Consider the following 26,495-nt stretch of genomic DNA (forward strand, 5'->3'; position numbering starts at 1 on the left):
TCCAATTATGAAGAATGGAGAGCCACTGTTCTCTATAGGGGCTCTACCCTGTGGCTAATAGAGTTAACTCCTTATTTTCTCACATAATAATAATAATAATAATACAAACAAACATTTGTTTTCTAATTTCATTGTTTATGTATTTATAAGCAATTAAAAATGTGAATATAAACATGATTGAGCAAAGAAATATCAACCAGGAGCAGCACATTGGTCCAATACATGATCCCCCGGTTCTATACCTAAAGCCATAACAGCAGCTCCAGAAGATGCATCAATTCCATATATCTAATACAACACAAACAACCATAATCAATAACCAGAAAAAAATCTAAGCATAAAAAATTGGAATTATCAATATTAATTTTTTTTCTTTTTAACCATCTTATTTTTTAGAAAAGGGATCGATAATCTAGAGTTCAATCCGCGAGATAAATAAAGTATGGTTAATAGAAATCGAAGTAACTCAGGTTCTTTAAAAAAAAATAATTGGACTAATGAATTTAAAAAAGTATGGTTAATAAAGTATGGACTAATAAAAAATTGGACTAATAAAGTATGGTTATATAGTTGCGCGCGAAATATATTTTTGGTTTAAAAAAAATGACGTAATTTGAGTTTACATACAGTCATATAATTAATTATACCATTGGTTATCGTACGATCTTAATCAAACAGTTACGACAAATAAATTTGATTTTAATTTTATGATTTTAAAAATATTAATTTTAAATTAAAATAGTCCTATTAGAATCAAACAAAAGATCACAAACAAGTGACTACATGAATGAAGCAACTTTCCAATGGCAGGCAATTGTCCCAACCTAGCTGGAATCCGACTAATTACGCAACAAATCTGACTCATCAAGCAATTTAGAAAGAATGGAGCAAATGAAAATCCCACACGAATGATTATCCCCAAAAGTGGAAAAACTATTCTATTTATTTTTATTTGTACCTCCTTAACACTAGTGTACACCCCCCAAATTGTTGTACCATAAACCAATTACATGTCCAGGTACATACACCACCACTTATATTATTTATTTATTTATTTTACATTTATCTCATCTTTCCACATTTAATTAATTTCCTTCCCTACTATATATCCTAATTCACCTCTCTCTGTTTTTTCATCAAAGCCAAAGCCACGTACATCTTCAATAGATAGATAAGTAGTAGATAAATACTAACAATTTTCTTTGTCATGGGTTCTATTGGAATTCAAAGGTTTGAGAGCATTACATCACTTTTACTTAGAACTTTTTATTTTATAGTCTTAATTACTACTGGAGTTCAGACTTTCTTAACATTCAACATGAATTAATATGTTACTGTTTTTAATTTAACTTCTTAATTTGTTATTTTCTTTTGCAGTTCAGAAACTGAAGTTGTTACCATTGATGTACTTGCAACCAAGTCTCTCATCGAAACAACCCATGTTTATCTTGATGTTAGGTAACAACTTGATGTTTTTAATTTCTTCCTTATGCCTTAATTATAAACAAATATTCTTCTAGTTTTAAATTTATTGAATAATTTATGATGTATTTGATCTTTAATATAAACCAAATACCTTAATTATTTACTTGGCACGAGGGGAAAAAACATTAATTATTTACTATTAATGTTGGATGGAATAGTTTCTTTTATAAAATTAGAACCTCAGTTATTTGATTTTTGCCATTGGAGTTTCTTTGAATTTTCTCAACATTGAATAATTTTTATTTATTTTTTTGATAATTTATAGAACGGTGGAAGAGTTTCAAAAAGGGCACGTGGATGCAGAGAAGGTCATTAACATTGCATACATGTTTAATACAGAAGAGGGTAATTTTTTTTTTCTTTCCATATATGACATTGGTGGCAATATGCCATAAGCCAATAACCGGTGCCAACTTTTGTGCTAGATCGGTTTATACAAAGTTTTATACTTTTTTTCGGTTATAATTCGATTTTTTTATATATTAAAAAATGAATGTACCTGATCTATAATATAGGTTACATACATTCATTATCTGTATTTATGGCTGAATTATAAAAAGTTAAATTTGCTTATAAATATGACTGAATGAAGTATTAATTTTAATTGAGTCATTACCTGTGGAAGGAAATATTGATCTCCTAAATTAGTTGGTTTGTGGCTGAATAGAAAATTTAGAAAGAAAAAGAAAAATTTTAGAATTGCTTTTGGTGATACTCATATTCTTTATTTAATCAAATTAGGCTTACAATTACAAATTCAATATTTAGTATATGAAAATCATGTGATTTTGGAAAACAGGGAGGGTGAAGAACCCAGAGTTTCTGAAGGAGGTTTCATCTCTCTGCAACAAAGAAGATCACCTCATCGTGGTATGTTAAATGAAAATCTGATTTAATTATACACACACAATGTTTAATCGTTTTTTAAGAGTATATTTTTACCTCTCCTTATCAACAAAAAAAAAAGTGTATATCTTTGCTTTTGGTACAAAATCATATTTTAATATCTCATCAATCATATATTATAATGAATCATCTTACTTATCATATGTTAAAAAATTGATAATTACTCTGACAAAAAAAAAAAACTTGATAATGACTAGTAGTTGCTTTCGGTGTAACAAGACAATGAAATAATTTGACCTATTGTATTTGTATCATTAGTGTGGATATATTAATTAAACTCGTTCAAAATTTAGTTTTAATAAATGATGACTATGATATGATCTGAAGTATACATTTTATGCACCGACACGGATACTGGACACGACAAATATACCAAGATTGATAATAATTATAAAAAATAATATAACTCATTGTAATTATAAAATATCAGTGTTTGACATCGGGACACGTCTAATTCGAGTAGTGTTCGTGTTTCATAGTACTGTATTTATGCTTTGATTATCAATACTAAATTGCAAAAATAAAATAAAATAAATTGACAAGGTTAATTTGCAAATTATAAAAACTAATTTTCTTACCTTTTTGTATGATTTTAGGGTTGTCAAAGTGGGGTGAGGTCTCTGTATGCAACTGCTGATCTTTTGGCTGAAGTAAGTTAATTTTATATCAACTTTAGTACCTCTACATAATCATTTGAACATTAAAATTTAACTCCTCAATGTTTCATGGTGACTTCTAAGTTCTAACGATTATGCTTCTTTCTCAAATATTTAGCTTCTTTCTAGTTTTATGGTGTGGCAACTGGCAACTTTTATTGATTTAACATGAATGAACAAACATGTATTTGACAGGGGTTTAAGGATGTTTCCAACATGGGAGGAGGTTATTTGGATTGGGTAAAAAAGGAATTTCCAGTCAAGATAGTAGATGTCACTAAATAGGAGCTTAATTTGCTCATTTATATTATATGATCCTTATATGTATTTAGAATGGACCCTTACCACTTTCAGCTTGTTCGTTCTATAATTTTTAGATGCTTAAGTGTAACCATGTTGAAGGCAAGACAAACAAATTTTTTTTTTTTTGATAAGCAAGGCAAAGACAAACTATATGTTTTACGGTTGTATCTACCTAAATTAATGCAAAATATTATCTGGGTAAAGCTACTGTATAAATAATTGTGTATTATGTAGTGTTATATTTAGCTCACTTTTATTGTCATCTTATGAAAAAATAGGGAAATATCATAAAAGAATCCAGTGCAGTCAAATTTTGGCAGATAATTTTTTCTTTTTTACATAACCCTAACTCAACTAGCAAAAAAATATTGAAATTATTAGGTTGGATGTCATAAGCGGGATTCGAACCCCGACTATCTCACTTGTGTGTGTGAGTTTATAAAAACTTTGTTATTTTATCTATCAACCAAAAAAGAAAAAGTTGTTACATTTTTTATCTACTATATTATTATTATAAAATAATCATCTCAATTGTCGTTTTTTTTTATAAACCAAGGTATTCACCTCACGCAATTGCAGAGACAAAAATCTGAGAATAATTTAAGAAATTGACCTCTCTTAGAAATCGAACTTCAAATCAAATGGTTAAGAAAACATAAATATCCACCATGTCACGTTTGTTGGTTCTCAACTAGAACTTTGACCCGTAGTACGATGTACGGGTCTAATTAGCCTAATATATAATAATATTCGGGCATAACTATATATTTAGTCTCTTACGTTTATTTTAAGTTTTAATTTTATCCATTACGTTTACAAAGTATCAGTTTGGTCCCTTACGTTTTTACCATTTGCATTATTAGTCCATTACGTCAATTTTATCACATATGGCAGCCAGTTTGCTTATGTGGAGAGACACATGGACACACTGACACGTGTATAGTTTAAACGGTGTTAGTGACAAAACTAATGGAAATGACTAAATTGAAACCTATTGGTGAAGGAGAAAGAATAGTTTATAAAGACATATATAATAGTATGACAATGGCTCTTATTCGTTTCAGTATGTAATAGTATAAAAAAAATTACGGGAAAAAACAAAACCATGATAAAAAAAATTAATTAATACATTTTTTTACGATTTTTTTTACCTGATTCGTTTGGTTAAAAAAAGTTTAGGGTCTAGCGAAAGACAACCGGTGTATTAATTTAAAATACAAATGTGTCAATAATCGAAAGATACTAATTGAATCAAAAGACAACTAACGTATTAATTTAAAATACAAATGTGTCAATAATAGAAAGATACTAATTGAAACGTAAGAATAATTGGCGTATCAATTAACTTCTGAAAATAAACGACATTAAATATATTAATTAAATTCTAAGGTAAGAAATATGGAAATATAAATGGGTCAATAATAGAAATATAGTAATTGAAACGTGACAATAATATTTTCGCAGCGAACAATTCAAAAATTAATTGGAATAGTTTAAGTTATTTTGAATACAATATTCATTCTATATTATACCTTAGCATATTTGTTTCATAATGTTCATTCTAAATTTTTTGCTAATATTTTGAACAATTCTAAATTATTTTGAATTATATGAACATTGCATCTTCAGCTTGTTGTTCTCGTTCTCCAAGGATGCGACAATAATGTGAATTGCAAATTCTTTTATTATATTTTTTACTAACGTGACAATAATGTTCATTCTAGATTTTTATTAGATATTTTTTAATAATGATGTATTGTAATCAATTTTTTTTTTTTCGTTAAACGGTTATAAAAATAAAAAAATTAAACTTAAATTTTTATTATATATTTTTGAGCTAGTATTTGTTGTAAAAAGAAAATAATAAAATATTTTTATTATATATTTTTTTCATAATGATTTGTTTCGTTAAACGGTTGTGATTAAAAGAAGATTAAGGGGACCACATAAAAAAGAAATGAAATTAAACGGTTGAGATTAGAAGAAGAGTGAGGGGACCACATAGAAAAAGAGAGGGAAATGAAATTTGGGTAAAAATAGCTTTTTGGAACAAACTTAAAATATAAGAGATAGTCACTTGGTCAATTTTAATTTCATTAATACTCATTGTCATCCTAATACTTATTTTCTCCTAACAATAAGGTTAACTAATTTATTTGAGATATTAGTCAAAACTAGTCACCATGCCCGTGCGTTCGCATGGTCAATAATTGTCGATCAATTATATTATATCTTTTTTGGCTAATAAACAAAATAATTCATACGCGTTGAAATTGAAGATATTTATTGTCTAATTTATTTCCATCAACTTAAATAAACATGAAAGTACAAACAATCCTACAAATTACAGAAAATTTCTTTATAAACTATATTTGAAGTGATATTTGTAAGCTTGTCGTTATCATCAACGATTAAAATCTTCAAACGATTTCTCGATGTGACTCTTGACACAGTAACGTGTAACAGAATTTTGAGTTTCATCTCGAAAATCAGCAGAAAACATTTTCGGAAGTATCACTGCACCCTATAAAAACAACACACAATAAAAAATTTAGCAAAAGAGAATTTTGAGTTTTTTCCATTTAATAGTGTTCTAGAAATGATGAATACATCGATGCATATTATTTATTCATCGACAAAAATAAGATGAGGTTTCACATGAAATTTCTATTAAATTCATATAAGTAAATCCTAATTTATAGCAATGAACTCGTAAAGTGCAACTGGATACATAACAATACCAATATGTAGCTACAAAAGTTTTTCAATGTTCGTGTTTCTTGAATATAAAATTACAAAAAAATAAATAAAAGTCATATCAAATGAAACACAAAGGGCTAGTCACTCATTAAATGCAAAATCATGAATTGTGTCAAATTATTTGAAATTTTCAGTATCATATTTTCATACGCATCGTATCAAAAGAGAAAAACATGTAAACTATTTTGTTAGCATCACTGTACCTATAAAATGATTTTAATATCCAAAAAAAAGTTTCAATAAAATGATGTAAAATACGTAACACTATAAAAATAGAAACCCCAACCAAAATTCTCAAATCAGTGAATACAAATCTCACAAATCTCAATCACAAACCGTTAAAATGGTCTTTGGGAGAATAGCAACGAAAATTTTCAAAATATCCGCTGAATTTATTCGTGAACTTGCTCTCAGACAATGGAAAACGGTAAAGTACTACTATTGGGATGAAGAAGAAAAAAAAGGAAATTTTCTCATCTCACCCACTCACTTTCTCCCCTACCCTCCTAGCAATTCGGAAAATGTTTTCCGAATTTTTTATAGTGTAAATTTAATTTTACACTAGAAAAACAGTTCGAAATGTATTTTCCAAATTTTTTGCGCGCTAGGGGAGTAGGCGTGAAAGTGAGTGGGTGGGATGAGAAAATTTCGAAAAAAGAAGAAGGCTGAAGAAGAAAAAAAGGAAAAGGCCCAAGAAGAAAAGGAGAAGAAGGCCCAATCTGGAGGACCCAAATCTGAATGAAATGGGTAAGGAAATGAATCATTTGATTTTGATTTTGATTTTTCTATTATATATTAATTGCTGCCTTTTTCTGTTACGATTATTTATTAATTATTGTAGCATTTAGAAAGTTGTATTTAGATATAGTTTGTGTATCAATCAATGTGTGTAAGATAGATCAAAATCTGTAAACTAAAGTCATTATTTATTAATTACTGTAGCATTTAGAAAGTTGCAACTGCAAGAAGTTCATATCAAAACAACTAAAGGTAAATCATCGTTTTGTTTTAGCAGCATTAGTTTATGTATTCGATTATCAAAAAAAAAAAAAGTTTAGGTATTCATCCTATGTTGCCACCAATTTATTAGCACACACGAACAATGTTTAAAATGTATAACGTGATATAATCATACTTCATGTTTTCAAACCTTAAAGTGAATGAGTTTTGTCAATAAGTAACAATGGATTTTAAACAATCATATAATACCTTGATAATCTTGAAATACTATTAATAATTAATTTGTTTGTGATATATTTGTTTGATTTTCTGCCTTATTGCGATGTTCGTTTGGTTCAGATTGACAATCAGCTTTGACCAACTATTAATTCAACCAAGTACTACATTCCTCAACGATATAGATTTGAAGACATTTCGGTCAATTTGATTTTTATCACATTATTTGTAGACATGAATATGTCTTTTTATAATATTAACTTAGATGATGTAAGTTTGTTTACATATTCATCCTTTTTGTTTTGAACATTGTTGAATTTGTGCTTATATATGATTTACTATCTCACCAATTTGATTCATAAACTATTAAAATCAACTAAAACCCCCGTAAAATGTTCTTTCCCCAACTTTTTAGTTTCTCAATTATTAAGATTAGTTAAAAGGTCCTTAAACTACTCTCTCATATGACTATTTAATCTCTAAATTATTTAAATCAACTAAAACGTCCTTAAACTATTCACTCATTCAATTATTTATTCTCCCAATTAACACCGATCATGTTAAGTTGGACATTAATAGTCTTTAAACTATGTAAGAGTGTAACCGAGTGACTAAATAGATAGATAAATAATTTAGGGACATATTAGTTGATTTTAATAGTTTAGGAACAAAAACGTTATATGAGAAAATAGTTTAGAAACTTTTTAGGTGATTTTAATAATTTAAGGACTATATAATATGATGAAAGAATAGTTTAGAGACATTTTTGTTGATTTTAATAGTTTATGAACTAAATTGGTGAGAGAGTGATGATATAAGGACTAAATTGAGGATTTATTCAATTTTTTTTATTACATTGGCAAAGAAAGAAAAAGCAAAAAAAGAAACTAAACTCTAGGATGAAGCACCCTCAAGGAGAATTCTCTTCAAGTCTTCTAAATAACAAGTTTATCATTGTTTGTTGGGTGTCGATCCCAATTTAACAAGAAAATATGCACTAAAATGTTATTTTCTAAGAGAGTGAGTGATCGTGACCTCTTAATTTATCTTCACCAGATCATATATATTCGCAATAACAATCGCGTAACAGTGGAATGCACTATAGTCCTTCAAGACGAGGTTAATAAAATTTTGAGAATTTGAACACAAACTCTTCGGATATCCTATGTCTCTTGCAACCCGCAATCCTTGATAAATCGCCACAAACTAAGTGAAAGTATTATCCACAATTCCCAAATACTCACCAAAATCAATGATCTCGTTGTCGTCTCCTCGTCGAAAAAGGCCACCAAACCCAATTCTACCAGACATGCCTAAATAACTCATCATCACGCGTAGAATGCCAAGTTATTCATCTAGTAGAATTATTACCAAGGATTGAACCATGAAAACAAAGGTAATAATGTATTAAGTTTGTTTATGTGTTTCCAACATAATCTTGAACAAGCTGATAAATTCTTTGTCAACACACGCTATGTTTCTAGCCATTCGATTCCATCAAATCCCTGCAACAAACATACAAGCACGTGAACCCTTCAAACGACTAAACCAAAACTCGAAACTCATTTCACTAAAAAAAGCCACATTCCAATAGCCAAAAGTCTTTCATATCTGAACAACTTCAGCGCAGTCACCAAGGCAATGCAAAATGGTTGCTTATATGTTTTTAAAAGAGCGAATATGTTTTATTTTTTTTTAAAAAGTTGCTTATATTGTTGTTGTTGTTGTTATTATTATTATTATTATTATTATTATTATTATTATTATTATTATTATTATTATTATATATAAGAGAAAAACATAAAAAGGTGAAAGCGTTTTCTTTTATCACCCTATTCATTTTCTCGCGCGCCTTACGAATTTACAAAAATATCTTTGTCCTGTACTTAGGTAGCGGAACACTCTACCAAATTTGTTTTTTTATAACGTAGTGGACGATATTTTTCAAAAATTTATCATTTTTATAACATCTGCTAATTAAGTAGCGGAAGAATATAAATGGAAACACGTAGAGTGCACGAGAAATAAGTAGGCTAGCAGAAGAATATCTCAAAGGTGAGATTCTAATCTAAAGCCCAACCCATATCCTTTTGAAGAGAGGCCCATCATTCATCGAAGAAAATTGATCACAGTTTTAATTTAACAATTAAGTAAAACCCTAAAACAACAAAACTCAGCAGCTCCATCAACTGACCGGAAAACCTTGGCGGAGTTGGTCGCCGGCCTCCAGAAACTGTGAGAATTCCTGAACATTTGTAATTGTTCTTGTTCTGCTTATTTATTGAATTATTCTTTGTTTTCTGCATTTGCTTATTATATTGTTGTTTTCGTTTTACTATAGGGTAGTTCAAACCGAAAATATGAAATTGTAATTGTGTTTAGGTATATATCGTAAGATTTTTATCAATGATGAAAATGCATGAACCAAACTAGTATGTTTGTTTGACATTCGACCAAAACATAGCTTGAAACAAAATATGTTTGAAAATAAGGGCTTGTTTGGATTGGCTTATTTGAACTTATCTACTTGGCATAAGTACTTATGAGAATTTTTGAGAGAACTTATGAAAACAGCTTGTTGACATGTTCATAAGTGGTTTTCATCTTATTTTCATAAGCTCTCGTAGATAGCTTACAAAGGCAACTTATAGTTTATATGAAAACAATTATAGTTTATAAGAAAACAATTTAACTTAATTTTATCTTTTGTTATGGAAGTAACTTACACATAAGCACTTATCATGATAATCTCCTATGCTATAAAGATGAAAATTAAGCTTTTTATCGAAAAATAAAAACCCTAATTTATAGAGGGTTGTTGCCTTAATATTTAATACCAAAATTTCATAAAATTATACAAAAATAAAAAAGAAAGAAAATTGGATGATGAATCCTGACTTTGTATACATAAACATGGCTAGCTACACTATCAGCCACTTCTCCCATATTCAGCTTTGGTCTCATACTTTCTGTTATCACCTGGAAATTAGTTTAACCGAGACAATCGCGAGGGAGAATATGTTATGAATTAATATAGGCTTAATAGGCCCAAGATGCATTAGATATTTCAGGTGATTAGTCATGTTTTCTAGGATGATCTAGATGAATTGAATTGATGAGTCATTGGTTAGTTTGTTAGGATTAATCAAGCCTATAAATAATCAAGCAAAATGAATGAAGAAGTTTGTTATTTTAGTTTAGTGTAGTTTGTTAGTAGTTTTTAGAAATTATCTCTTCAATTTATGAACAATAAATAAAGTTTTTCATAACAGAATAATACACACATGTCCAACAATTTTGATCCACAATTCATACTCAAAGCCAAACCAATACCAACAGAGAGAAAAAAAACTCGTGTTAATAGTTTAATTCTCATATTTTGTGTTCTAAGTACTGTTTTAAGGTGTTAGGTTCCAATTAGTGAAAAATTGCAAATGCAAACTGAAATTACACTTTGTTGATCTGATTTTATTTCCATTATTAAGTATCTATTATTATGCTTATATATTACTGGTGTTGATATATGCACTTTGTGTTTTCTTTCTCACCTTAATGAACCATTTAAGTTTTGAAACTAAATTATTGTTTTCTGTGTTTACCAGCAGAATATGTGTGGGAATCCTTTAACATTTTTTTATACTATTGTTAATTTGGATCATGTAGGTTAGCCTTTTGGATGAGCAATCTTTTTTCCAATTAGACATTTATTTTAGTCTAAAATGTAATTTTTTGTCTTCTTTAATATTGGTATAGATTGAATGGAGTTGCCTCTGGTTAATGGTGATACAATGATTGATGATGAAACCGAATATTTGAGTGAGGAAATGTCACCATCTGAATCAGAATCTGAAGAAGATGTGAAATTAGCTGAACCATCTAAAATTGCAGTAAATAACAGAGATGCTCTATTAGATAAACTCGGAGACATAAGCTGGCCAGAGAATGTGGAATGGATACACAAACTCTCCATTGATATTGATCAAGAGCAGGAAGTAGATGTTAATGATGACTTGGCACGAGAGCTTTCATTTTACACTCAGGCATTGGAGGGAACTAGACAGGCCTTTGAGAAACTTCATTCTGTGGGTCTCCCTTTTCTTAGACCTGCAGACTACTATGCAGAAATGGTGAAGACAGATAGCCACATGGAAAAGGTGAAAAGTCGGCTATTAGAAGAGAAGCGGAAGATGGAAGAGGCTGAAGAGAGGAGAAAGGCCAGGGAGGCCAAGAGAATATCTAAAGAGATTCAGTCACAGAAATTAAAAGAAAGGGCTAAGCAGAAAAAGGAGGACATTGAATCTGTTAAGAAATGGAGGAAGCAGAGACAACAGAGTGGGTTTGCTGACAATGATGGAGATAAAGCTTTTGACTTTGAGGACGGGAAAGGGTTTGAGAGGGCAAAGAAGAAAAGGCCTGGAGTATCTCCAGGCGACCGATCAGGAGGTAAGGCAAAGCAATCCTTTGGAAAGGGAAAGAAGCCAAATAAAGAAGTTAAGAATTCCAAATTCGGCTTTGGAGGCAAGAAGGGATTGAAGAAGCAGAATACAGCTGACACTACTAATGATTTTGGCAGATTCAATAAAAAGGGTGCTGGTGCTGGAAATAAAAAGAGAAAGAGGTAAAATACGACGGTATTGGTTTGAATCGTATTATCAGGAAGCAATGCAACAGAATATGCTAATGGTGCTATCCTCTGAATTTTCGTTAGCTCTGATAGTTCAATTTCGTAGATGGACTTATGTGACTTTAGAACTTAATCAACAATTATAAATTCTTATATATCTACTCCAGTTTTGAGGCTTTGTTAAATTACTAACAGGTATGTGATGTAGCTCTTTTGAGTATACAATACAGTGTAATGTAGACATACCTGAAGTGTTGTTTTTCTTTGTTGTTCTTGTTCGATTGAGCACTGCGTTTTCTTATGCTTGTTTATCTGAAATCTGAATAGAATAATATAGGTGTGTGTCCATGTTTTGCTATAAGACAAAGGAAGAATGGAACAGAATTTAAATTTCCTCATCTTTGTGGTGCCAAAAACTCTGATTATCCTAGTGCTACCATTCTATTTACTCAATAGTAGTATGCAACAATGCTATACGGAGGAACAAGCAGGATTCTATTCAATATAAACAAATTTTTCTAGTAGTAAGTAGTAACTGAAGTGTAATCTCCTAGTCTAGTGAGAATCTGTTTCTGAAGGTTTTTCCCCTGCTTGCTTTCTCCTTGTGTATTTCTTGTACCCTTGGTGAAGTTTAATAAAATATGCTGTTTCAAAAAAAAAAAAAAAGTAGTAACTGAAGTATTCGAGGTTTGTTAGTTACTTCGTTTGTTTCCTTTAAGCATGTAAGAATGCATTTGGCTTTTTTTTTTTTTTTTGGTACATATTTATATAAGAGGTGCAACACAAGGACTTCTCAGGAGGTAACCCATCCTAATACTACTCTCGCCCAAACACGCTTAACTGCGGAGTTCTAATGGGATCCGGTGCATTAGTGGTGGTATGCATTTGGCTCTTCTAATTGTAGAGTTAAGTAATCTCAATCGATTTTTTAATTTTTTGATAATAAAAGGAAAGAAAACAATCGATTTTTTATTTATTCTAAAATTTTTATAGAGGTGCTCTCTTTTATCCGTCTCTCCGATTGGACCATTCATATACTTCATATACTGTGAAACAACAGCTTGTGCCGATGCTCTCGCTCTAAGAGGACATGATGTTGATTTTTTTATTTTTATTTTTATTTTTTTAAGTTCAACTAAATCAGAAGTTGACTTTGATTGGGAAGAGTCTCATTCAAGACCGGGTTTTTAACAAACTATGTTCCTCTAAACTCTTTCAACAATAAAGAGTGTAAACTCGAAATATCTTCAAGAAACACTTCTATTTTTTTTTTGTTGCACAAAGATGTGACTAAAGGGACCTCAAAGAAAATCATAAACAAAATCATCAAGGTAACAAAAGTCTAAACAAGGCAAGAGATTCAATGACAACGAAAATTCTTTTATCTACCATATGTTTATACGAGATCACCTTATTTCCTAACCGTTTATTATTTATTTTTTTCCAAAATTTTCCAACAAGTTAACTATATAATCCGAATACATTGACCAATATCTTTGCTGAATAAAAAAACTTCAAATTGAATAGCATGATCATTGAATAAAACAAATAGTTATTAGTTTCATCAATACCTCAACCACCAAGAGTAAGCAAAAATTATTGTTTTGTAATCTCTTTTTCGGGCTTAGTCCCTCTTTTATAATAATAATAATAATAATAATAATAAAAAAAAAATCCCTGTAAAAAAAATCTAATTTAAAGAAATATTTCTTATATTTTTTCACATAATTTATATTTGCTAAAAAATAAATAAAAAGAAATAATTTATTTTTGAAAATAATTTTGTAAAAGATTTGTCCAATTAAAAAGCCCAACAAGTAGAGTAAACCTCCTTCGCAAGCAGTCGAGTTCTCTATAATTTTCTCATCTCTCGCTTTTCAGAAAAAAAAATTTCTCACCTTATTCGAAATCTCGCTTCAGAACTTGTTCAACTTTCCAACAATGGTGCTCGAGGTAACCGCTTTGATATTCTCCCCCTTTCTCCAATTTTCAACGAACTCACTTTTCCACTACAATTCCTCTTTTTTCATTCGATTAATTAGGTTTTTCTTTTCCTATTACTGCTACACTTTTCTATTACATCGTTATGATTATTCTCTGATTTTGATAGGCGACTATGATCTGTATTGACAATTCTGAATGGATGCGTAACGGTGATTACACTCCTTCTCGATTTCAAGCCCAATCAGACGCTGTAAGTCTGATTTGCGGTGCTAAAACTCAGGTCAGTTCATTCGTTGGCTTTTAGGTTTAATTTTTAGGGGAATATTATACTATGCTGTATTTCAGAATTGGCTTTTAGGTTTAATTTGAGGTTTAGGAAATTATAATATACTATACTATGCTGTGTTGAATTGTTTTCTTGTTTAATGAATTTCAGTCTAATCCTGAAAATACGGTTGGAGTTCTCACCATGGCGGGGAAGGGTGTTCGAGTTTTGGCTACTCCTACCAGTGATTTGGGCAAAATCTTAGCTTGTATGCATGGTAGGTTTTTCTTTTCTTGAATCTTTGTTTCTCCCTTTGATATTTGTTCTATGCTATATTGCCGGTAATGTGTGACAGTGCAGCGAGCGTGCTGGAAAATAGACACTTTCAGTGTGTAATGTTTATGTTTTATAGTTTTATTATTCATTAGGACAAGGTTATATCTGTTAATTTTATGTGAATTGAATTCTTAGGTTGTGTATGTTCAGTTTTGTTATTTAGTAGGGTCTGTCTGGATTGACTTATTTGAGCTTATCTATTTGCACAAGTATTTCTGATAATGTTTGAAATATCTTATGGAAACAACTTATGACATGTCTTTTCAGCTTATTTAATAAGCTTTTCAGGTTAACTTATGAAAACAACTCATAGCTTATATGAAAAAAATTTGATTTGGTTTTATATTTTGTTATAGAAATAGCTTATATATTTGTACTTATATGGAACATGCTTATGCTATATGTGTCTTAAGTTATTTATCCCAACAGGACCATAGTTCCTTTTTCTTTTGGCTTCTTATTGGGGGTGTGCAGGACCCGACCTAATGGTTTCGGGTTGGTCCCAACTCTGTCCCATGAATTTTTTTCTTTTGACAAAGGGACTTCCAAATAATAACCCGACATCGGGTTAAAACGGGTTCGGATAACCCGACCTGTCCTATTATACATGTATATAATATTAATATTTTTAGCAGCCTATTTCAATACATAACCACATATTACAAAGCCAACTTATCCACTACTCATTAGAGTTATTTAGATTTTTAATGGTTGTAGTTTGTGCCTATACAATTTTGGTTTGCATTAATTTATATTTTTATGGTTCAGTTGTCCAATTGTTGGAAATTTAATTTGCATAACAAAGTTTCATACTCAACAACATTATATTTGTGGTTGTAGCAATTTTATTTATGAAATTAATAATGTATCTATTAAATTTAAGGGCCTTGCTAACAAGTGACCTTATACTTGTTAAGGAACTAAAAAGGGAAATAAAACAAGAGTTTTGTGTTGAATTGAAAAAACCAAAATTTATACTTTTAAGGTATTGAATGCACAATTTTCAAAAAAATATATCTACATTTGGTTTCTTAAGAAGTGCCCCAAAGGCGGGGCACTTGTTAGCATTTTCCTACATTCAATTACTAAGTCCATTTTTTTAGTTGTAGCAAATTCATTAAATAAACCCAGTTCAAATTGACCCATGTGTTATTGGGTTTGACCGGGTTTAGGGACGTTTTAGGGTTTTCAAAATGGCACGATATAATTTAGGACATGGTTCGGACTTTGGGTTGGTTATAATCCATCCCAACTCGTCCCTTGCTCACCTCTACTTCTTATCGTTCTAGATGTATTTGCAACTATTTGTATGGCCAGTTCCACACTGCCATAGGGATGGCTATTAGTAAGAGTGAACTTTCATGTAGTAGCTCATTTTTGTAAATATTGAGCAAGTGCAACAAGTTTCTGTCGTATTGGATTCATCTTTTGATGTAAGAGTTTATTCATTTTTCTTCCATAGGTCTAGAAATAGGCGGTGAGATGAACCTTGCTGCTGGCATTCAGGTGGCACAGTTGGCTCTTAAGCATCGGCAGAATAAGAAGCAACAACAAAGGATTATTGTTTTTTCTGGAAGGTATGCACAACTATTTATTATCCATTGTTTGAATTTTATTTTATTTGTAACCGATTCCCCACCTGTTAACTAATTTAATGCTTTACTATAGTCCTATCAATCATGAAAAGAAAATGTTGGAGATGATTGGGAGAAAGTTGAAAAAGAATAGTGTTGCACTTGACATTGTCAACTTCGGTGAAGAAGACGAGGGGAAGACAGAGAAGCTGGAAGCACTCCTTGCAGCCGTAAACAATAATGATAGTAGCCACATGGTTCAAGTTCCACCTGGTCCAAATGCTCTTTCGGATGTACTTATAAGGTTCGTGGGTTCAATTTTGTTTTATTTCATTTTCTTCCCTTGTACTCAGCATTCCCATTTGAATTGGGATTTCCACTGGGTAAAAATTTGAGTATTTGAGAAGTTCTAATTTACTTATTTAATTATTATCTTTGCTGTTTCTACTCAGCTCTGCCTTCTTCCTTCTAACTCCTTTAGGAGAAACTTTGGACTATGCATTTAAAAAGTTCTTTTTCAGTTCTTAACTCAATCCCCAAATAGCCATAAATTCTTCCATAATAAACACATTAGGAAGTCCAAAACTCCTTTTAATGTCAAATATTTCATTTGATCAATTCAGTTAGAGCTACTGACATGCTTCAAACTGCTTTCTTGGTTGTTTAGCCATGGTTGTTTCCATATCTAATTTGCAAATAGATTGGGAGCTTTGTTGTGTTCCCCCTCTTACATCATTGTTCTTTCACATTTGTATTTGTTTGTTTGTTTGTAGAGGATACTTTATCCCTGCTCCTTCTGTAAACACTTTTCTTCTTTGTAATCTCATAAATTCATCTATTGTGAGTAACTTCTGGGATAGTTATGTAACCTTGTTTTTGTGGCAGTACACCTATATTTACTGGTGACGGAGAAGGTGGAAGTGGTTTTGCAGCTGCTGCTGCAGCAGCATCTGCAGGGGGTGTGTCTGGGTATGATTTTGGTGTGGATCCAAACTTGGACCCTGAATTGGCTCTTGCTCTACGAGTTTCAATGGAAGAGGAGAGAGCAAGGCAGGAAGCAGCTGCGAAAAAGGCTGCAGAGGATGCTTCCAAACAGGAGAAAGGTGGTGATCAGCAAGCTATTTCCCAGGATGCAACGATGACTGAGCGAACCAGTACAGAAGCTGAGACAAATGATATGATGGTTGGTGTTATTAGTTATTTAAGCCATGTTCATTGGCTGTTTTGTCCTATGCTTTGTTTTGATTATAATTGACTCATTTTGACACTCACCACCATCAAGACTGGTGCACTAATTATGGGAAGCCATTCAAAATCAGTCTCTATGGAGGTGTTACATCCCATAATTATTCTTGGAGAAGTTGTGTTTTCCGTTGGCTCACCTGCATATATTCCTAGTGCTAACTGGGGCACTAGTTAAGGAAACCAAAAAAAGAAGATTTTGTATAGAAAATAACACTTTTTAGAGATTGACTACTAGAGTTTCAAGAAGAATTTACCATATAACATTCCTTAACTAGTGCCCCTAGCATTTTCCAATGTTTATTTGTGGAGGTTGATTGTTACGTTGTAAATGATATGGGTACACATGAACTTGTAAAACTTATTTCTAGCAGTGTGTTTCTTTTCTGAGCTCAACTCAACATAGCTGGCAATGAATAATGTCTTTTTTATGGGCTGATATAAGACACACAGACACATCTTACATTTTTTTTGCTTTTGAATCAGTTATCTTGTTTTAATAATTTTTTTTTTAATTATTATTATTATTATTATTATTATTATTATTATTATTATTATTATTATTATTATTATTATTATATTTCCATATACTGTATCTTGTCGTAGTACCCCTTTTTGGTGAACTGACTGGTACTTGTTCTGTGTGAACTGGCTTTCACGTGGAAACAGGACGATGAGAATGCTCTACTACAGCAGGCCCTTGCAATGTCAATGGATGATGCTGTAGTTAACCATGATGTAAGAGATGCAGATATGTCTGAAGCTGCTACAGATGATGTTGACTTGGCTCGAGGTGAGTTTTTTTAATGTGTTTTAGTCATTATTCATCTAGTCACTGGTGAGTATTTTCAAGTCATTTTAGTCTTGTCCTATGTGAGAAGTTCTTTCTTACTATGTTGCATGATAGTTGATCTGGTTCTGGAATCTAGAAAAAGTTGTATTAGTCTTGGTTCAATCAAGATGGGTAGAATTTTTAACAGAGCCTGGTTATATGGGTAGTTATATCAAATTTTATTCCACCTTCATGGGAATTTTTTTTCCCATCTCCTTCCTTGAGAATAAAATCACAGGGAAGTCGGTATATTTTATTCTATTCCTTGGAATATTTTATACCCGGGAATAAATATTGTAACTTTGTAACAAAAATGGGAACTTATATTTTTAACCTCTACATTCCTGGGAATAAATTTCACAATCATGAAACAAACAACCTGTTAGTTTTTTTTTGTTTGTATGGTGATCTGGATGGGGTATCGTTTTTTTTACATGGTTTTTTATATTTGCTCAGCCGACTCATACTTGTTTGATAGTTAGTTTGGCTTTGTTAAATCATGAATAGTTGCGTTCTCCTCTGGAGAAGTTGGGCTGATGACAAAATCAGGTTGTATTTCTATAGTTTTTCAAGAAAGAGATAGTTATTTTCACTGATTTCTTGTCTTTTGTTGCTTGCAGCTCTCCAATTGTCACAAACCCCCGCAAGCCTCGCCGCGGACCCAGTGGGGAGATTGTTGGCAGATCAGTCCTTTGTATCTTCTGTCCTTGCATCGGTATGTCTGATTAATCCACTAAATTATTAACATATTCTTTAAGTGTATAATGTATTAGTGGCAGTGTTATTAAATAACGTCCATAGCAGAATGGTGTGATGATTTTTTGAAAACCACCATAGGCAATTATTGAAAGGATGCCCACCATGCCTGCCCCCAGGGATGGGACCAGGGAAGGGTAATAGCCATGTCCCCTCCCTCTTAATCAATTGCTATACAAGAATATATAGTATAAATAAAAGTGAAATAGCAATTTTGTTTATTTCTTTATTTTAATTTAATATATAATAAAGTTAAATAGCAGTACTTTCTTTTTGAGAATAATTAGTAGTACTTATCAGAGTAATAAAATAATGTTTGTTTAATCAATTGGGGTTGGATCTAGTGGAAGGGGCTAGACTCCAAAAATGTGGCGAACTAAAGTTTGAATCTAGCTGGGAGAGATATTTACATTTGGTGTCCGACACGGCTCAAATAGAATTACCTCTAGTGGTGGGAACTTATAGGAAACCAAAATAAACTATTTGGTTTAAATAATAAATGCTGACGGTTTTTTTTGTTCATGTAAAAAAAATATTGTTTGTAACAAAACTAAAAGAACACTCTTTTCAATACAATCTCCAACACCCACTCTCTAATTGGCTGAAATTTACGCGGATCTCGTCACTTTATGTAGGACCTATTTCCAAAGTGAGGAACCCATATTGATTCTAACCAATAAGAGAATGCATGTTAGAGAGAGTGTTGTTGGCACTCTTCAAAATAAAAATTAAAGATTGATGTCTACGAGGTGTTAGCTTATTGGTAAGAGTTTGTTCTTATAATCACAAGTGATTAAATTCAAATCTCGTGTAGGACAGTTGTAAAATTATCATAGTGTCACTTTAATTAATAATAATTTCCCCTTCTCTAATTTCATTTAAATATAGAAACCAAAAAAAAATAAAGATTGGTTTTTTTTATTCCACATTTTATATTGTTACTATTTTATTTTATAAACATTCATTTGGATTTTATGATTAGGTAAAAAATAAATAATAATAATAATAATAATAAAAGAATTATTCTTTATCGGTTTTAATTTTTAGATTATGTGGTTTTAATATGGCGGATATTACTCTACTCCTTCCGCCCTCAGCAACACTGATAAGTGGATTGATATGCACTAGGTTTTGCACCGAGTAATAATTCTTTGTTTCTGCAGCTTCCTGGGGTTGACCCAAATGACCCATCTGTCAAGGATTTACTGGCTTCCATGCAAAATCAGTCTGAGGTAAGTCTTCTTTTATTGCAAAGTACTATTGGATTTGAAAAGACATTCATAGAAAAACGTTGGCACTGTTGAACTGAATGACAATAACGAACAGTTTTCGGTAATTGACAACTTTAAATGTGGTTGGTATTCAATTTTTTTTGACAGACAAGTATACTTTTATATAAATGCTATTTGATCACATTTATGCTCAGTTTTTAAATCGAACTATTGGTTTTTAGATTTTGGTACATATTGTGCATTAATACTGATTTTATGATGTCTTGTCCATCAGTCTCACAAGAAGAATGAAGAGGAGCGGCCAAATGAGGAGTCAGATTAAGTCATTTTGCAGTTCTTATTTCTGTTCCTTTGACAGAGATATATTGGTAATGGTAACATTTTGAAAGGTGGTTCTAGTCGGGACATTACTTCACATGTACTGCAGTTATGAATTTCTCCAGCTTATTGGATCAGATCTATGTCTCTTGATTAGGTTAGAAGCCTGCTGTCAATGAGGGAACTAAGCTGAGAACATGCATATACATTGTTTTATGGTGAAGAATATTCCATTGATGTTAGTCAATGTCATTACAAAAGTATATTAATCCATTTATTTTTATTTTTTTCTTGTCTTTAATTTCTTGAAGTTTTAGTTTACAAGCAGAGGTGCTCAATGCTGATGCGCGACCCTTTCTGTGGTCTTTCTCTTGCGTATCCAAACATGTTTACAAATTTGAATAAACCAATTTAGCTCCTAAGCTATCGCTCTATCTTCAATTTAATTTTTAAACTGTGTAATAAATGTAATAATTAGTCCCTATAGTATATAAAATTTATTAATTGCTATCAAGATGATAAGGACTAAATTCACTAATTTCACATGCTCTAGGGACTAAAATGACAAATTGCACGTACTTTTGGGATTATTCATTGTACTTGAATAGTTTAGATATTAAATTGGAGAGAGTGATAGTTCATATATCAAATTTGATGGTTTGTTCTTTGCAAGATTATAATGCACATCGGCCAATATTGTCCAAGTTTCAATACTTAAGAGGATTGATGGAGTGAAATTAATATGTAGGCTCAGTTTTGAATTTTAAGGGGGAGGGTCGAGCTTTGGAAAATAAGGAGGAAAGAGAAATGTAATGAATCATGGTTTCCAATTACTTTGAAAAACTTAAATAAATTTTTCAAACTCTTTGATTTTTATGAAAACGGTTAAAAAAGTAGGAAGATTTTTTTGACAATTTTTTACAGTTGCAAGGACATTGTTGATATGTAGGGGTTTGAGTTCGAATATGAGTTATTTTACTTCTCAACACTTGTAAAATATAGATTTTTTGTTTTTCTTTCTTACTTCTCCCCTCCCTTGTCCTCGTAACTTCAAATGGGAGCCATAGCGAGTCACTCTAGCTGATATACATTACACCAAAACTCAAAAGATAGATTCCTTTACGTGGTGAGTTCATATTATTGAATTGTATTAATGGAGTGTACACTCACTCCAGATCATATACATTACACTACACCATTCATAGTATAATCTTGCTGGGAACATCATGTAACGAACTAACCAAATGTGTGTTTGTTTAAACTTTTAAAAAATGATTTTGTTTTAAAAACATCATGTAACGAACTAACCAAATGTGTGTTTGTTTAAACTTTTAAAAAATGATTTTGTTTTAAAAACATTTAGATATTTCTCTTTTAGAGATTTTTAACAAAAAAAATCTAAAGTTATTGTCCGTAGCCATCAATTGAATAGAAAGAACAAATTCAAAAATAGAAGGGGATATAAGGGTAATTTGATGATTGGATGGAAGAGTTAAAAATAGTGATATGAAGTTTAATGGTTTGGTTTTCACCTCAACATAAGACTAACAATATTAACACTTGGCATTCAAGAAAAAAAATAATAATCAGAAATCGAATATTCTAACACTCTAGATTTTCTCTAGAATAATTTACAAATTAGAATAAATTTTCTCTAGATAATATATACATTACACTACACCATTCATGAACGTCTCAAATTTAGAAATTTAACCCAACACTTGAAAATTTTGATTACGTGACATGCTTTGATCTGCTAAAGTGCATGGCATAAATAATATAAAATGAATGGAATACAATAACAATTAAAAGAAAATAAACAAGTGAGAAGAAACCAAGGAAAAATATTTAACTAATATTGCAGAGCCCTCCATAAGAGGACTCTTCCAAAAACTAGCGTATGCCGCTAATTGTGACGCTCACACGGTATTCTTTAGTAAAAGGCGAAAGAATAGTTCGCTATGTGATCATCACACGGCTCCGTGGTTTGTTGAAGAAGTAGTCCATTCATTTTATATGCAAGCAGCTTAGTTTAGTTTTATGCCTTAGCCGATGTGGGGCTTTAGTCAATACACACCCACTTTTCAATTCCCTTATTCACTCTACTCATCCACGAGAACAGATTCCCTGCAGTACATTACTCCCTCATCCACACACACCCATATGGAATGTTTAAAATCATTTTAGATTTCTTCAATATCTTAAAGTTAGTAGATTAAACATTCATTATTTGAAGCTTTCATTTCACAGAAAGAGACCAAGATATATACATCTGTTGCCTTTTCTACCTTCCTTTTCAAACTGCAGAACCTCCCTCTTCCTTAGATTGTATCATTGTTCCACCACACACACACACATACTATATATTTAGGACAAATATTTCATCTTATGTTAATTGTATCTTTGCATATTATGTAGTTAGTCTTCTATACTTGAATTATAGTTGTCCTTAATATTTTTCATCATTACTGGATTTTGGCAGTGTCAATTACTCAATATCAGTTACAGCCTTCCAATAGAAGACAATATTCCAGAAGCTAAAGATTTGATAACATTTTCATATGAGTTTGATGTACATACACTGTGAGACTAAATTAGTTTTACACTAACATACAATGAGAGGTTTCATACAGTAAAATTTCGAGATGCAATTACAAAAATGGAGGGATGTGTCATGCTAATGATTTGGATCCTGGTGGTGGGTATGTATAACCCCCTCGGGTGGAAAATACCAGTAAGAATGCCGTTTCAGAAACAAAACAACAAAACAGAATAAGTGTAAGTAAGAATATATCAAATACAACATTTCCAATATCATGCTGAAGGTGATCATTTCATTTGCATCAGGTTAATGAAGATAATCTTATGGTGAAAGATTCATCTTGAAATAACCTTGAAGTGCAATATGTTATTTACATTTTGTGACAGCTTATTTAGGCTTGTCTCCAAAACAAGTCCCAAAATTTTGGCTTTTGTTTCAACTTTCTAAAGTGTCAATAGCTCATCCACTTAATGGAGCACATACTTCATTAAGTATTGGTACAACACAGAAATACTACACACAGCCAAGCTCTCCATTCTCATTAACGGCAAGTGTGTTGGTTATTTTAGTTGTGCTCGTGGTGTTCGTCAAGGGGATCCCCTCTCCCCTTTGTTATTTTGTATTGCGGAGGAAGTGCTAAGTAGGTGTCTCTCCAACGCACACGCCCATGGCAGCCTACAACCCATGACTCTTTGCAGAGGCGTCGCGGTCCCGTCTCATGTTCTACATGCCGACGACGTCATGGTTTTTTTGTAAAGGTACAAAAAGAAATATCCGTTGTTTATTACAGATTTTCACTGATTATGGGGATGCTTCGGGTCAGCTGATCAACAAAACGAAGAGCAAACTTTTTGCAGGCTCGGTTCCTAATTCGCGTCTGCTCGTCATTTCTAATATGCTTGGTTTTAACTCGGGATCCCGAAACTCATGCTACCGACTCTTCATCCACTGCCCATGTATATATATATGCTACTAGTAACAAACACACGTTTAATTTACTGAAAGTTCGATACATAAAAGGCAATCAAATTGTCCAGCAGAAAACATACTGATATAAAAAATTATAGATAATCTATGCATACATAAAACTCTAAAAAATGTTAAAACCTGATTATCAGTTTCTACAATTTAAAGATCCTTAGCAACATCAATGGCATGGGTAGTAGGATGACCTCCTTTTTTCATCAACTACAGTAAAATCACAGACACTAAAATTGTAGAAATTTTGGATGTGACAAAAGTGAAATCATACCTTGTTGCTGATGAAACATATTACGCCAAAAACACATGTTAAACCTAAAAGTATCACTATTGACATTGGGGAAACGACAAGTTTGCTGTGGTGGCAGGGGAGCAGAGAAATGATGAGCAGCAAATAGGGGAGTAGAGTAGTTATGAACAGAAGGAACCAACTATTTGTCTTCTTTTTATTCTCGGTGGTTAGTGGGTATAAACAAGTCTACAAGAAATTTGGCAAAAGGAAACCTTTGAACTATATTAGCTTTTATAAAAAATTTGCGTTTTCCTTCAGAAACTTGTTTACTTCAGCTCCGATGATTGAACCTAACTCATCGGAGGGAATCTTAAGACACTCGGCTTTCATTATATTGGATATCTCGTAGTTTGAGAACCCCGATTTTGTTTCTAAAACCTCTGTTGCGATAGTCTGATTGAGTTGCTCGTATAAGTCAGCAGCCTCATAATTTGCCAAATGTTCGGGAAGCAAGGAAAAATACGCAGTTGGGCGGGAAGGAAGCATTTTTCGGCGACGAGTACCGTTACAGGGTACGACATTTTTAGAAAAACTAATATATGTGTAAGAGCATAAATTAAGGTACGGGTTTGTACCTGGTACTGTTACGGGTACGTACCTGGTACTTGTACTCTCCCTCAAATGGAGTGCCCGTGAATCATAATGTTTCTACGATGTGCAGAACTCTTTGTTGTTTTTAATTTTTTAAATGGAGGAGTAGGCATGACAATGGGTCGGGGCGGGGACGGGTTTTGCCCTCCCCAAACCCAAAACCATAAAGTTCGGGTTTCCCCAAACCCATTCCAAATTCGAGCGGGGATATAAAGTATAACCCCAAACCCATACCCAACGGGGATCGGGTATTCCAACGGGTTTCGGGTATCCCGTTACGCCTATTTTCACATGAATTTAGATTGTATTTTAGTTTTTTTATTAAAAAAAAGTTAATTGTCCAAAATTATTTTCTTTCAACAATATTTTTTTAAATAATGAAAAGAAATAGTGAAAATTGTTTGTTTAATACTCAAATTAAAAATAAAAAATAAACATATGAATGTAATTTAAGCGATTTTTTAAGCGTTTCTAATTTAAAAGAGGTGAATCTAATTTTTAGTATAAGCGGGCGGGTTCGGGGTGGGTATCAATGTACCAATTACCCGCCCCAACCCCATCTTTTGAAATCGGGGAAAACCCGAACCCAAACTCAAACCCAGTCAACTTGGATTTTCCCCGTCAAATTGAGTATGGTTTGGACGGGTACCCACGGGTATGAGTTTTTTTCCCATACCTATGGAGGAGCTGCCGGTGATGAATTGAGCTTTAGATAATGAGTTTTTATTTTTCTTTTCTCTTTTGGCCCCCAAACTCACCAAATTACCCCCACAACATTTTGGAAAACGATTTTGGGCGAAGGATACATTTTTTCATATTGGGTTGCCAAAGAAAGGAAAACAAAGATATGATATTTTCATTTTATTTTTGTGAAAAAGCGAAAGAAAGATATGATTCGGCACATTAATACTCGCATCTTCACACATACAAAAGTCATTATGTCAATATATATATGTGAATCATACAAATTACATACTAATATAAAAAAATGATTGATAATCTATGCCTAAATTAAACTCTAAAAAATGTTAAAACCCGATTATCGATTTCTACAAGTTGAAGATCTGAGCAACATCAATGGCAGGGGTAATAGGATAATTGTTTAAAAAATAATGAGTTTTATCTTGAAATTGTTTACAATCCTTTGTAGAGAATGAACGACAAATTTTTGAAACTATTATAAAACCTTATAAACGTGTCTATGAATGTTTTATCATCCTAATTGTGTTGCAATGTTGTTGTCGAAACTGTCTCGAACGTTAGCTCTTGTGATGAAAAAATAACATGTCGTGGATTTGATGAGGTCGACAAGGCCAAATCAAGAGTGAATAGAAAATGTAAGTACGTGATTTTCTGAACACAGAACACAGTAGGTTTCCATCCAAAAGAAGTACGGCCGTACTTCCCTTACTTTCCCCACATTCTTAGGTATAGGTAGGTAGGTTATGTTATAGCCGTTGGATCACATAAAACACTTATACATCCATCCATTTAATCTATGACATTACTCTCCATTTAAATTCCATCCATTCATTTTTGTGGATTTGATGAGGTCGACAAGGCCAAATCAAGAGTGGATAGAAAACGTAAGTATGAGATTTTCTGAACACAGAGCACAGTAGGTTTCAATCCAAAAGAAGTACGGTTGTACTTCTCTTACTTTCCCCACTTTCTTAGGTA

The 26,495-nt window shown here is 31.9% G+C and overlaps 3 protein-coding genes, 1 non-coding gene and 1 pseudogene across 4 annotated transcripts; 3 read left to right on the forward strand and 2 right to left on the reverse strand.

The window, feature by feature from the left end:
* Positions 1 to 1,067: 1,067 nt before the first annotated feature.
* Positions 1,068 to 3,566, forward strand: LOC123882358 (rhodanese-like domain-containing protein 17). Its single transcript, XM_045931208.1, has 6 exons — positions 1,068 to 1,230; positions 1,378 to 1,458; positions 1,751 to 1,830; positions 2,285 to 2,355; positions 2,988 to 3,041; positions 3,243 to 3,566. The coding sequence occupies exons 1-6, from the start codon at positions 1,208 to 1,210 to the stop codon at positions 3,330 to 3,332; spliced, it is 399 nt and encodes a 132-aa protein (XP_045787164.1). The 5' UTR covers positions 1,068 to 1,207; the 3' UTR covers positions 3,333 to 3,566.
* A 5,817-nt stretch (positions 3,567 to 9,383) lies between these two features.
* LOC123882359 (probable rRNA-processing protein EBP2 homolog) lies at positions 9,384 to 12,175 on the forward strand. Its single transcript, XM_045931209.1, has 2 exons — positions 9,384 to 9,521; positions 11,040 to 12,175. Exon 2 carries the CDS (start codon positions 11,045 to 11,047, stop codon positions 11,906 to 11,908), a length of 864 nt encoding a protein of 287 aa, XP_045787165.1. The 5' UTR covers positions 9,384 to 9,521; positions 11,040 to 11,044; the 3' UTR covers positions 11,909 to 12,175.
* A 507-nt stretch (positions 12,176 to 12,682) lies between these two features.
* On the reverse strand, positions 12,683 to 12,797 carry LOC123882629 (annotated as a pseudogene).
* Positions 12,798 to 13,705: 908 nt separating this feature from the next.
* LOC123882360 (26S proteasome non-ATPase regulatory subunit 4 homolog) lies at positions 13,706 to 20,696 on the forward strand. Its single transcript, XM_045931210.1, has 10 exons — positions 13,706 to 13,863; positions 14,021 to 14,134; positions 14,291 to 14,396; positions 15,918 to 16,032; positions 16,124 to 16,333; positions 16,915 to 17,212; positions 17,941 to 18,064; positions 18,724 to 18,818; positions 20,023 to 20,091; positions 20,366 to 20,696. Exons 1-10 carry the CDS (start codon positions 13,852 to 13,854, stop codon positions 20,411 to 20,413), a joined length of 1,191 nt encoding a protein of 396 aa, XP_045787166.1. The 5' UTR covers positions 13,706 to 13,851; the 3' UTR covers positions 20,414 to 20,696.
* A 1,577-nt stretch (positions 20,697 to 22,273) lies between these two features.
* On the reverse strand, positions 22,274 to 22,389 carry LOC123882632. Its single transcript, XR_006799945.1, has one exon. It is a non-coding gene; the product is annotated as a U5 spliceosomal RNA (small nuclear RNA).
* Positions 22,390 to 26,495: the final 4,106 nt, after the last annotated feature.

This window comes from Trifolium pratense, linkage group LG4 (genome assembly GCF_020283565.1).
Source record: "Trifolium pratense cultivar HEN17-A07 linkage group LG4, ARS_RC_1.1, whole genome shotgun sequence".
Lineage (NCBI taxonomy): Eukaryota > Viridiplantae > Streptophyta > Magnoliopsida > Fabales > Fabaceae > Trifolium > Trifolium pratense.

Coding starts and splice junctions, on each gene's coding strand:
- LOC123882358 (XM_045931208.1), top strand. CDS start 1,208: ATGGGTTCTATTGGAATTCAAAG. Junction 1,231..1,377: donor GGTTCTATTGGAATTCAAAG/GTTTGAGAGCAT, acceptor TTTCTTTTGCAG/TTCAGAAACTGAAGTTGTTA. Junction 3,042..3,242: donor CTGCTGATCTTTTGGCTGAA/GTAAGTTAATTT, acceptor TGTATTTGACAG/GGGTTTAAGGATGTTTCCAA.
- LOC123882359 (XM_045931209.1), top strand. CDS start 11,045: ATGGAGTTGCCTCTGGTTAATGGTGATACAATGATTGATGATGAAACC.
- LOC123882360 (XM_045931210.1), top strand. Junction 14,397..15,917: donor AATCTTAGCTTGTATGCATG/GTAGGTTTTTCT, acceptor TTTCTTCCATAG/GTCTAGAAATAGGCGGTGAG. Junction 16,033..16,123: donor ATTATTGTTTTTTCTGGAAG/GTATGCACAACT, acceptor GCTTTACTATAG/TCCTATCAATCATGAAAAGA.